Below are 13,105 nucleotides of genomic sequence, written 5' to 3'. Positions count from 1 at the left end.
GGAATAAGTTCCCAAATACCTTCAGAACCTCTTACATACGCACATCTGGACTTTAACCCAAACGTACGACGTATTCTCATCCTTTTCTTAACTCTCCATGTGACAAGCGTCTGCTGTGCATGTTTTTGTTCAGCCCTAGGACGACTGAAAACTTGGGAAAGGGCATGCATTAGTGGCAGAGATTGTGCGGTCCATCCATGCCCCATGTTCGTATCAATAAGGATATCAGCAGACCAAATGTTCTGAAATGATTTGACGAAGGCAGCCATATAAAAAATTGGCTAACTCAAATTTGATAACAATTTCTATTGAAAAGGCGTTTGTTCTATGTTCTGGCCACAGACTCAAATTAATATTTGAATGTATATCTGACATATATAAATTCAAATAAAGTTGTTAAAAATTTGGTGTAAGTAATTTATTTAATTAAATATGAAAAATTTTATATAAAAAGTGTCCAAATTTGAAATATTGTCAAGCTCTCTGGAACACATGATGACTGATTTTTATATCTTATTGTGCTGAACAGTTCGAGTAAAAAAAAAATGAAATTGAAAAGAATTGACGATACAAGACATATAGATTATATATGTTGGTATTAGTAAGTCCCAAGCAGAATTTCTCTGCATGGTGAGTTACTTTTTGAAGAACTCGTAAGTGGTGCTGCAAGCTACATGTATTGTATCATGTAATTTTGTCCTTTAGTTTGGCAGGAAAAAAAAAACTCTCACTAAAGCTGAAGACATTGGACCAATCTGAATTAGTTACCACAGACATTTAGTATGTCTCTGATTTAACTGGTAAAAAAACTTAAGGTATGGGTTGATATAAGAAAGTTTTATAAAGTTGTGTTGTTTTTTTTTTCATGTCAAATTTCTATGCTGACAATTTTGTAAATTTGAGATTTGTTTCTTCTTTTTTTCTTTAAACAATTTTTTTTTTAATTATTTCAACTTCTTTGTTCTAAATGATTGAACAAAATACATATCTAAGAATTTTGAAAAGAAAAAAAAATAATATGGGATGTACATGCAAGTTTCAGGTATAAAAATCCTTTATTATACCCTCACCTGGGACTAGTATAATAGTCCCAGCCCTCACCAATTTTCTCGACATTTTGGCTAGGGAAACTGACTTGATTGATTACTAAATTTGAAATTTTATTACCCCCAAAACTACTTATGGGGAATACATTTTTTTCTCATCATGGATTTGTATAGTACTAGTACTACTACTATACAAATGAGTTATTCTTTTATTAATATCATTGATATTTTCCACTTGTATCACAACTTTTGGAAATCAGTAATATTTCAACAAGACTGAAACGGCAGAAAAAAATCCTCGATATATAAGTAAAAAAAAATGAAAACTGTTTCTCGTGAATATTGATAAAACACATAGAGGTCTATTACTTGATTTATTTCACTTGACTGGGCGGAGTTTAACCGGTTCGCTCATAATAATCAAGTCCATCTATAGAAAGGTGCTTTAGGATAAACTCATTAATGAAGTGTCCTGTCATCCTTTTGTAAATTCATTTGATGACACTGATAGGTGATTAAAAATCAGTAATAATTAGAACGGCAATCATTCTTGTCACACACATCTTCAAATAAACTGTCCTTATGCAAGTTAAAACGTACGCTCCGCCCGATCAATTGAAATACCATTGGTACCGTAATACAAGCAAATTACCAAAGTTTAGCTCTATAAGAAATCCGCATTTACAATGTCCGTTTACGTTACAATTTTACACTTCAAAGTCATACATCCGGTTTATATTTTAGACTTGTTTTGGAAAATATAAATATTGAAATGTTGTAAAGAAGCATAATTTAGCTAGTTTGTCGCTTCAGATATAACCTGCTGACGATACTTTCTATCACATGAAATGCTTTGCTACATCCTATAACAGTGGTACATGTACTTTTACTACAGGAGTCAGAAACTCAATTGAGTGTTAAAATATAACCACTATGTATACATGTACATGTACTGTATACACATGACACACATTTCACCTTGATGTAATCCCTCACATGTACATGTAATTCTGCCTCTATTCAAAGTCAATGTATAAAATTAAACCCATGCTTACAAAAACACATATTAGCTTTTGATCAATGTTAATTACTGCAGAAACATATATACTATCATGTCTCTGATTACTGTCACAAGATTTTGATTTATATTCCATTTCAACCTCTGGACAAACATTTACAGTGTTACTCCATTGTCATACTTAAAATAAAAAAAAATATTGATCTTCTTGAACATACATGAAATATTTGCCACTTGACATTAAGCATCGAACAATCAGTACAAGTACTTTTTTTATGTACTTGAAGAAGTAAATATTAATATACTTATATAAGTAAATTTGAAGGGTAATTATACATGTACAAGTGTATTTTGATTACTTGTATACAAGTCAGGGATATAACTCTATAGGGTTATTACAGAAAAATAACATACATTTGTTATTGTGGACTAAAAAATCAAAGAAAGTTTTACGATAACATATGTATGTTACATGTTTCTAAGGGACAATATACATCTAAGGTTTAATTAAAATTTATAAAAGTTCTATTGATATTACTTTTGTCTACATGTATACTGAACTATTTAAAGATATAAAAATTCATAGTTTGCCAATTATGCATAGTACAGTACACTTATATGTTTAATACAGCAAAAATATGCCTGTAATAACTAAAGGGTGTTATCACAGCTTCATTATCACTTCAAAGCATTTGCTCAGACATACATCATGATAATTACAATGTATTTAAGTTTATTGTAAGAAATAATTACCAGAGCATGTGATGAGGTTCTGCGCAAGTTTCTCAGTAACTCCCAAGTGTCTTAAATAATAAGTTACATTTCTTTAATAACCTAGCCTTGTTATCACAGCTTAGTTTATCTCTTAATAGCCTTGTCTCATTGATTTACCATGTTTAATCAAAATTGTATTAATCTTATTAAAACATTAGTTATCAAGGCTATGCATTTAGTTTCTGCACAAAGTCTCAAGAAATCCCTAGAGCCCACTATAAATTAAATAATTTTACAAATAACAAACACATGTTATTACAGATTTAGAAAATACAAGGAATAAAGACTTAGAGTAGACAACTCATGAAAGTATCTGTAATGACACATGCAAGTTATTTTCTGTAATAACCCTATAGAGTTATATCTCTGACTGTTCTGTAATAACCGTATAGACAGATAGAGTTATATCTCTGACTGGTATAGGTAAATATTTTTTTTGCTAATTAATTATGTCTCTTAGACATTCAGATTTTTTTACTTGTACTTAATATATACATATGCATGTAATTATTGATTATTCTCCCTTTAATCACAAATTCACTGTAAAAATAAACTGAATCACTTTCTTTCTTCAGTGCAAGTGTACAATGAAAACATATTTATATAATGATATAAGAACTGTATAACATATGATGCTGTAAAATGAATACCTGTAAACTCTGTTTTCAGATCTAGATCAGTGTACAATGGAAAAATATCTATATAAGGGCTGTTTGACATATGATACTGTTTAACAAATAAACTATTTTCAGATCACCATCTACAGCCATGTTTGGGGCAGACATTGCCTACATGGAGGGTTGTATGGAAGATGAGTCTTTCACAGACTCCTACTTACCTGAATATCTCTATCCTGCATTCAGATTACCTAACCCATGGCACAAGCAACCTGATATAACACAGCTAGATACTGATATCGTTGTCATAGCTGAATTCTCAGAATTAGAGGGACCAAAACCAGTGGTAAACGAAATTATTTTAAAGCATTTATTATGGTCTGGAAGAGGGGTCCTTCATATCTCTTTTTTTTTTAATTCTTTAGACCAATTTTCTATATTCTTTATCCATTATTTCCATTATTCTGTATTCTTTATTCATTATGCTCATTATTCTCCATCTTTTATAGTTTAACACTCCCTTATTTTCTATATTTAACTTTTTTTGTCAATATTTCTTTTATCTGATTTTGACTTTTTTTTATTTGCCCTTTATTCCTCACTTTTTGTCCCATACTCTGAATTCTGTAAATCTCATCCAGACCCTCATAAATATATCGTGCATATACTGAAAACAGGAGATTTTTTTATTAAGGGGAGTATCAATGCGAGTTTCTTCATTTAATAAGAAAACTTGTTAAAATACAGTACCCTGTACATAAATTTAATCTTTTTTCCAGTTCAGAAATAGAGATAAGACAAACATAAAAATAAAGACAAACAAAAACAAACATGGAAAAAAAACCTTTTGAAAAGGTTTGACATTTGAAGAACCAGTAGAAGAATTTAAATTTTAATCTCTTGCAAAAATAGAACTTTTACAAAAATATTTTCCAGTCATTAAAAGTATAGTTTTATAAATTGATACAGCAAACTGAAACAACATTACTATTACAATAGAAACAAACAATGAAAATATGGTACAAGGATGTTTCCACACCTAGCCTTATTTAAATATGCATGAAGCATAGATTTGGCAAGGGTCCTATGCATATTTAGAATATTTACCTTTGATAACTTACTTTATAACAAAAGAGAGGTTTTAATAATTAATGGGAGATAACTCTTCTGCTTATCAAAATTAAATGTTTTTATACGACCGCAAAAAGGTTTTGCTATTGTATTGTATATTGGTATCACGTCATAGTCTGCATCTTCGTCGCCCGAAGACTAATGGTTGCTGGATAATAACTTTAGTATAAGTAAATAGAAATCAATAAAATTTTAACACAATGTTTATAACCACAAAAGGAATTGATTGATTTTGGGGGTTATGGTCCCTAAGGTTTAGGAATAAGCGGTCCAAAGGGGCCCAAAATAAGCATTTTTGTAGTTTCAAGACATTAAATTGGAGTTATCTTTCTTTGTCCAGAATGGTTGTTGAATCACCTAAAACCAATGCTTTATAAAATATTCTTTGAAAATGGGAGTAACCTTTCTTTGTCAAGAATAATATTTGAATCAACTTAAATCAATGCTATATACAATATATAATGCAATATTCACTTTTACTACCAACTGATAAATGAAAGCAATCTTTACCATTCAATGATTACAAGCACTTTGATTACCATTCTAGGGTTATGCCCCTTTACAAGTGGAAAAAATTGAAGTTTTTTTCGTTTCTGTTCTCTTAACTTAAGTTTGCCTGAAACTAAATTTAATGAAATGTGTATATAATGCTTATTACCTCTAAACTCAGTTTAAGTTCAATTTTTGGCAGCTGCACTTTTACAGTTCTTGAGTTATGTCCCTTTATAACGTTTTATGCTAGTGGGGGCATCATCTGTGTCCCTTTTGACACATTCCCCATTAATTTCTATACGACCGCAAAAATTGAAAATTTTTTGGTTGTATATTGGTATCACGTTGGCATCGTCGTCGTCTGAAGACTTTTGGTTTTCGCACTATAACTTTAGTTTAAGTAAAGAGAAATCTATGAAATTTAAAAACAAGGTTTATGACCGCAAAAGGAAGTTTGGGATTGATTTTGGGAGTTTTGGTTCCAGCTGTTTAGGAATTAGGGGTCAAAAAAGGGCCCAATAAGCATTATTCTTGGTTTTCGCACAATAATTTAAGTATAAGTAAATATAAATCAATGAAATTTAAACACAAGGTTTATGAACACAAAAGGAAGGTTGGGATTGATTTTTGGAGTTGAGATCCCAACATTTTAGGAATTAGGGGCCAAAAATTGGCCCAAATAAGCATTTTTCTTGGTTTTCGCACCATAACTTTAGTATAAGTAAATAGAAATCTATAAAATTTAAACACAAGGTTTAAGACCATAAAAGGAAGGTTGGGATTGATTTTGGGAGTTTTGGTCCCAACAGTTTAGGAATAAAGGGCCCAAAGGGTCCAAAATTAAACTTTGTTGATTTCATCAAAAATTGAATACTTGGGGTTCTTTGATATGCCAAATCTAACTGTGTATGTAGATTCTATATTTTTTGGTCCCGTTTTCAAATTGGTCTACATTAAGGTCCAAAGGGTCCAAAATTAAACTTAGTTTGATTTTAACAAAAATTGAATCCTTTGGGTTCTTTGATATGTTGAATCTAAAAATGTACTTAGATTTTTGATTATTGGCCCAGTTTTCAAGTTAGTCCAAATCAGGGTCCAAAATTAAACTTTGTTTGATTTCATCAAAAATTAAATAATTGTGGTTCTTTGATATATGCCAAATCTAACTGTGCATGTAGATTCTTAATTTTTGGTCCCGTTTTCAAATTGGTCTACATTAAAGTCCAAAGGGTCCAAAATTAAACTAAGTTTGATTTTGACAAAAATTGAATTCTTGGGCTTCTTTGATATGCTGAATCTAAACATGTACTTAAATTTTTGATAATGGGCCCAGTTTTCAAGTTGGTCCAAAGCAGGATCCAAAATTATTATATTTAGTGTTTTGCAATAGCAAGAAATTTTCAATTGCACAGTATTCAGCAATAGCAAGAAATCTTCAATTGCACAGTATTGTGCAATAGCAAGAAATTTTCAATTGCACAGTATTGCACAATAGCAAGAAATCTTCAATTGCACAGTATTGTGCAATAGCAAGGATTTTCAATTGCACAGTATTGCACAATATATATATAGAAAGAAATATCTAATTGCACAATATTGCGCAATAGCAAGAAATATCTAATTGCACAATATTGCGCAATAGCAAGAAATATCTAATTGCACAATATTGCGCAATAGCAAGAAATTTTCAATTGGAGTTATCTTTCTTTGTCCAGAATAGTAGTTGAATCAATTTAAATCATTGTTTTATACAATATACACAATATACTACGAACTGATAAATTAAAACAATCTTTACCATTCAGTGATGACAAGCACTTTTTTTACATTTTAATATTTTATGATGTATTTAGATGTGTAGTTATTGTTGCAAACTTCATTAGAAATTTGAATTGAGATCAGTTTTGGAATAAGGGAAAGGGGGATGTGAAAAAAAAATTGGGGTGGGGGGGTTCAATTTTTCTCATTTCAGATTTCAGAAATTAATATTTTTTTTTTGAAAGTGAATTGCTCAAATGCAAAAAAAATGTTAAGTTCATTAGACCACATTCATTCTGTGTCAGAAACCTATGCTGTGTCAACTATTTAATCACAATCCAAATTCAGAGCTGTATCTAGCTTGAATGTTGTGGGTATACTTGCCCCAACCGTTCAGGATTCGACCTCTGCGGTTGTATAAAGCTACACCCTGCCGAGCATCTGGTTGATTTGTGTCATCTAGATTTTTTGTTAAAGTTATCTCCCTTTTAATTTCATACAGTTTGTAATTAAGCTAGTCTTGATGCAAATGGAAAAGTTAAGTTTTTAAACAGTTTTGAAGCAGTAAAAAAAAACAAGCCTTTCATTGTGGACCGTTCAAGGTAAAAAATATACATGGAAGGTTACTTGAATTGAAATATAATTCTAAATTTGTATGCAGGTTTCCAAATAACTTCTTTAGGGAGTAACAATGTTTTCAAGATGTCTTCCATTGGTACAAAAATGCTTTAATAGAACAGCCCTATAAATAGAATGCTCTCAGTCAAGTTCATTACCATATATTAACGATTCTATTTCAGATAACCATTCCAAATGACAGAGAGATACATTTTGACATTAATGATTTTACAGTGAGGATTATGTCAGTAGATCTTGGGTCATCTGGACAACAGTATGTATTATGTTTTGACTTTCATTTTTAAATCCCTGCCACCAATAGCCAGGGGGCATTTTGTTTTAAGGTCTGCACCTCTGACCATTCATCTATCTTGTATCAGGTTTGAATTTTTGTTTAAGCAAATCAAGAGACATTTAATCTCTAGTCTCTATGTTAATTTTATGCTTCAGTCAATCTCCTTGTGGAGTTGATGTGAATCCCTCTGACAGTTCTTGTTTTTTTAGGTAAAGATTGCATGAAATGCATTCAAAACCTTATGGGACTGACTTGATATCTAAATCTTCCAAGACTTATCACTACCTTTTTGATACACAAAATATAGTGCATTGATGATAACATTCTAGACATCCTTTCCAAGAACATTTCAAGAAATTTATCGATGTTATATATGTTCAGATATTCAAGGCACAACATGATGGTACACTTGTCAAGAACATTACATAAATTTTGCAAGGGGCAGGAATCTAATATCTGCTCTTTAATTATAAAACATGTCATTGTTAAAGTCATCTCAATTTAAAAATTGGAGTTATCTTCCTTTGTCTAGAATTGCTGTTAAATCAAATACAACCAATGCAATATTTAATTTTACTTCCCACTGATAAATTGAAGCAATCTTTACCGTTCAGTGCTTACAAGCACTTTGATTATTTGATTGGTATGACATGTATGATAGTATCTGAATAATTGATTTACGCAATTTAAACAACAGTAATTTACTGTTACCTCTAATTTGGTTGATCTATATTGAATAAAGTTTTAGTCACACCAACCTATAGCTTAGTACACCTGATCTATATTATGATTATAATGTTAGGTTTTAAAATCATATGTTAATTCAAATTAAGAAGATATGAATCATAACACAAAAAATATGCTGAAATTGTGAAAAGCTTTGGAAATTGAAATTTAAGTTAAGAGGAAAAAAGATAGTCACAAAAGAAGAAAACATTCTTGACAACTTTGTAATTTGAAATGTCTTGGTAGCCTCATGGTAGCACACTCAGCTTAGACAAATAAGAATACTGTGGATTCATTTATTTATGTGGATTCAGGAAAACTTGCTTTTTTGAGAATAATTGTCAATTGATTTCATGATTTTGACAAAGTTTGGATACATTCTTGTAGAAAATTTGTAATTCGTTATACATCGGAATTCATGGTTCCAGGGTAACTAAGAGATCCACAAAAATTGGTATCCAACAAATAATAAAGGAGCCACAGTTTACTTGACATATTGAAATCATCTCACTTGTTTATAATTTTAGGGGTTTTAACATGCCAGAGGATTCACAGGTCATGATGTCAGATACAAAAGAGAATGTTTATGCATTTGTAAGTAACATAAAATCGAGAATGAAAATGGGAAATGTGTCAAACAGATAACTACCCAACCAAAGAGCAGAAAACAACACAAGGCCACCAATGGGTCTTCAACACACTAAGAAAATTCCATACAAAAATTGCTGTAAAGTTTCAGATTGCATAAAAATAAGAATAATAATCTTTTATTGAATCCAATTATTCAAGGGCCCTGTCCGAGCATATACATATATACACATATAAATCCATATGGATTTAATTAAGAATTGAATGCTTCTTTTTGTAACTTCATTGGGGTGTAAAAGCGTTGACCAAAGTACATTTGGTATGAAGTGGGGAAGTGTTTCATTCTAAAAATGTGCACATGGTCAATGCTTTTACATCCCTATATGAAGTTACAAAAAGAAGCATTCAATACTTATAATTACATTTTTTTAGCTTTGATCATGAAAACATATTTTTTTTATTTAATTCACCTGTCATTGCCTGTGCACTTTATTGTGGGACCACGTGTTATCATGAATGATAAGTTTTATTGAGTAATGCAATTACTAAAGGAATAACACATGATGTGCAGCTAGCCAATCAGAATAATGTAATTATGTAGAATTGACAAAATTGGAAGTAATGAATGGGTTTACATCTCAGCTGTTTTCCTCCAGGTACATCATTTTTTCCTGTTAGACAAACAAGCTAGGGGTTATTCCAGACCATTTGCTATCAGTTATGTCACTCCAGATCAAAGGTACATACCTGTATAATGTTATATATATAAGAGATCTAAATATTTTACATTGTGTTTTTTGAATTATGTAAGGTATAGCTGTATCATAGGAGTGTACCCCAAATAATATTTTATTCCAACAGAGATATGATAAATATAAAACACATATTTGATAAATGTTAATCTTCATTGAACTTGATCATTACAAGAAAGGCATAGAAAACCTGTACATTTAGTGAAGATTATAGTTTTTATTGCTTCTGTTAAATATTTTCATAAAGCATTTAGACTCTTGTAAGTTGAAAAGCAATTTTATGTAATGACCGACAATTGAATTTTCTATTTGGGGCTTGGCACATAATTATCAATTTTCGTTTCAGGAAATTATTGAACTTTTATGAGGAATTAAGCTGCAATTTTAAAAAGGTATTTGTATATGTACATTTAAGTTTTTATCTATATAGTTGCACTGTCATAGTACTGTTTGTCTATTAATATAGTATGTCCCTCCTTCTATTTCAATAAACCATCTTGCCTCTCATCATTTCAATCTTTAGTAAGAAACAATACTCTAAACCATCTACGTTTTGTGACTTTTTTCCCAGATATTTCCTTGAAGGTGGAATACAAGTCTCAATCCTAACATTAATTGACTTGTAGGCAATTCTGTCCCTTAGACCTAAACTAATATATTGTTTGTTTCCTCAATCCCAACCCTGCCAAGCCAGGTGTGGGTAGGTAGGTAGGGAAATAATTTTACTTTTCCAAAAAGCTTGAACATTATTGGAGGATCCGGCAAGCCTGAAAATCAAAAATGAATAAAATAATATTTGACTTAGTTTTGACAATAAAATTTTATCAGTTGCCACAATTTTGCAGGGTTGGTCGGGATTGGGGAAACAAACAATGTTTAATTTTAGGCGCCATTCCCAAATTCCTGGATCCACATCTGTTGCTATAGAAGGGAAATAACAATAAGTCAAATGTAAATGTAATGATACAATTTTGACTAACTACATATAAAAACACCAACAAAGAAATGATTTGTGAAAATTAATCTCCTCAAGCTTAATAGACAAATTGAAAATGGCAAAAAAATATCAACAAAAATAATTAGGTTTTATGACAATAAATACATGTTGTTTGAGAAAACTATCAACTGGACAGAAAAAGACAAGTATATGTTGTCCGTTTATAATTATTTAAATTATTAAGAAACTAAGGTTTGAACTCCCTCAGGCAAAGTTGACTTTAGATGAATTTGGCTATTTATTTTAGGTATTTTAGTCATATAGCTCTTCGACGGTTTCGGTACTTACACATCTTCAGATTTCAAATATTTAGCTTTGAGCGTTCCTGATGAAGGTAAATCCAGAAAAGGGCATAGAATTATTAAACGTGTTGTTTTCAATTTTTTAACACATTTTGTAACAGTGAAAACTCATCAACAATGCCAGCTTGTCATTTTGGTATGCTGGACCTGCATTTCCTCTACAAAAAAACTCATCAGTGACACTTGAATAAAAAAAGTTTAATAAAACATTAATTGAGAAGTAAAAGAGCAGTCACATGACCCAATCACATGACCCAAAATTTAGAAGGTTCTGTCAGATATATCAGTGATAATATATTTCTAGGTTATAAAGGCCATAGTATTTGAACAATTCAAAGTTTTATAAATTTGTTTGTGGATGTATATGTATTTGATATGTTCTTTACCTGTAGATTGCTAGATATTTGAAGTATGGTAACAAATTGGTTTTTAAGAATGACCTAGATAAATTTATGATGGATTTACAGTACACTAAAGGTAAGCTTTACAACTGGTATACAACCAGTTCAATTTAAAAATTGTTTGAATCTGGAAAAAAAATCCCACAAAATATGTATATGTTGTGATAAAATTTTTCCACAAAAATACACTAGATCATGTGCTCTCTTTGAAAAAAGCATATGTTACTTTAAAAGAATGTTCGCTCCTCTCTTTCAAAATTACAAGCTTTTAACAAGACTCTTACAAATTGATAGTACATAATTAACTAAACTTAAAAAGTAGAAAAAAATAACAGTCAGTGCTCTTGTTTTTGAGATATAATTCAATTCAAATTTGGCAGGAAATTATTCTCTCTAGATTTTTCATACATTTAACATTGGCACCATTTTTTTTCTTTCAAAATCTTTTTTTTTTTTTTAACTTTGTAAAAAAATAAAAAAAGTAAAGTAAGATAAGCTGGTAAAATATTTATTGGCACTATATTTGTAGATAAAACTTGAATGATTCCGAATATCTGACAAAAAGTAAAAACAAGATAAGTAAACATCCATAACAGATTTCCATATACATGATTTATGCATATTCTCAAGAAAAATAAGAAAATGTGGTTCCATTGACAATTAGGCAGCTCTCCAACAGTAGGTCATGATACAGCCTTCCAAAATAAGCAAAGCATTCTGTTTATATTAGTTAGCTATAAAAAGGCCCTGACATGGCTGTAAATTCAGGAAGTATTGCAATGTTTTTATTATAGTGAAAAATGCAACAGGGTTATAATCACAAATATTTAAACTCAGGTTAGAAATTTTTAATTTGAACTAAACAGAATTTTTATCAAGATGCCAAAAGATAAATGCATTTTAATTTAAAATGACAAAATGGCAATAATAAATGCATGCAATAATTTCTGAATTTACATTATTTTATTATTAAATGTTTTACAGACCAGATGGTCAACAGATACAGAACTACAATACAACCAGGACAGACTGACCAGGATAACAAGCTATTACAATCTCTTAAAATACTGGAATCACAGATCTCAGAAGTACAGGGAGTCCTGAGTCAACTTAATCCTACTTTGGTATGTGTACTGTGGCAGTGTGTAGATACAGTGAAACCTGTTTAAACCGAACCTCTTTGGGACTTAAGATTTTGTTTGGTTTTTGCCGATGTTCTGTTTTATCAGGTTTACAACGCATACAATTTGATATGACAGTGCTTTAGAACATGTTTACTTTATACTAGGTTTTCATTTTAAGCAGGATTCGGTTTAGCCAGGTTTCACTGTATAAGAAGATATGGTATGAGTGCCAATGAGACAACTTGCCATCCAAGTTACATTTGTTAAAAGTAAACAATTAAAAATCAAAGTATGGCCTTTAACAGGGAGTGTTGGTTCATACCAAATAGCAAGCTTTAAAGGGCCCCCAAAATGACCTGTGTTAAAACAATTCAAACAGGAAAACCATGAGTCTAATCTATTTAAAAACAAGAAACACTTATGAACCACATCAAGAAACGAGATCCACTGAATAATTTACACTTAT

The 13,105-nt window shown here is 30.7% G+C and overlaps 1 protein-coding gene across 1 annotated transcript in view; it reads left to right on the top strand.

Moving 5' to 3' along the window:
- The first annotated feature begins 1,755 nt into the window (after nucleotides 1–1,755).
- LOC139491327 (guanine nucleotide exchange protein SMCR8-like) overlaps nucleotides 1,756–13,105 on the top strand; it is a 44,261-nt gene continuing 32,911 nt past the window's right edge. Inside the window, exons 1-8 of the mRNA XM_071278950.1 lie at nucleotides 1,756–1,920; nucleotides 3,591–3,801; nucleotides 7,637–7,728; nucleotides 9,003–9,069; nucleotides 9,720–9,802; nucleotides 10,162–10,207; nucleotides 11,507–11,591; nucleotides 12,500–12,639. Coding sequence (XP_071135051.1) covers nucleotides 3,607–3,801; nucleotides 7,637–7,728; nucleotides 9,003–9,069; nucleotides 9,720–9,802; nucleotides 10,162–10,207; nucleotides 11,507–11,591; nucleotides 12,500–12,639 — 708 coding nt within the window. The 5' untranslated portion in view covers nucleotides 1,756–1,920; nucleotides 3,591–3,606. The remainder of the gene's footprint in view (nucleotides 1,921–3,590; nucleotides 3,802–7,636; nucleotides 7,729–9,002; nucleotides 9,070–9,719; nucleotides 9,803–10,161; nucleotides 10,208–11,506; nucleotides 11,592–12,499; nucleotides 12,640–13,105) is intronic.

Source organism: Mytilus edulis, chromosome 10 (genome assembly GCF_963676685.1).
Source record: "Mytilus edulis chromosome 10, xbMytEdul2.2, whole genome shotgun sequence".
Lineage (NCBI taxonomy): Eukaryota > Metazoa > Mollusca > Bivalvia > Mytilida > Mytilidae > Mytilus > Mytilus edulis.
Note: the sequence above shows the minus strand (reverse complement) of the source record. Positions and strands in the feature narration are given on the sequence as shown.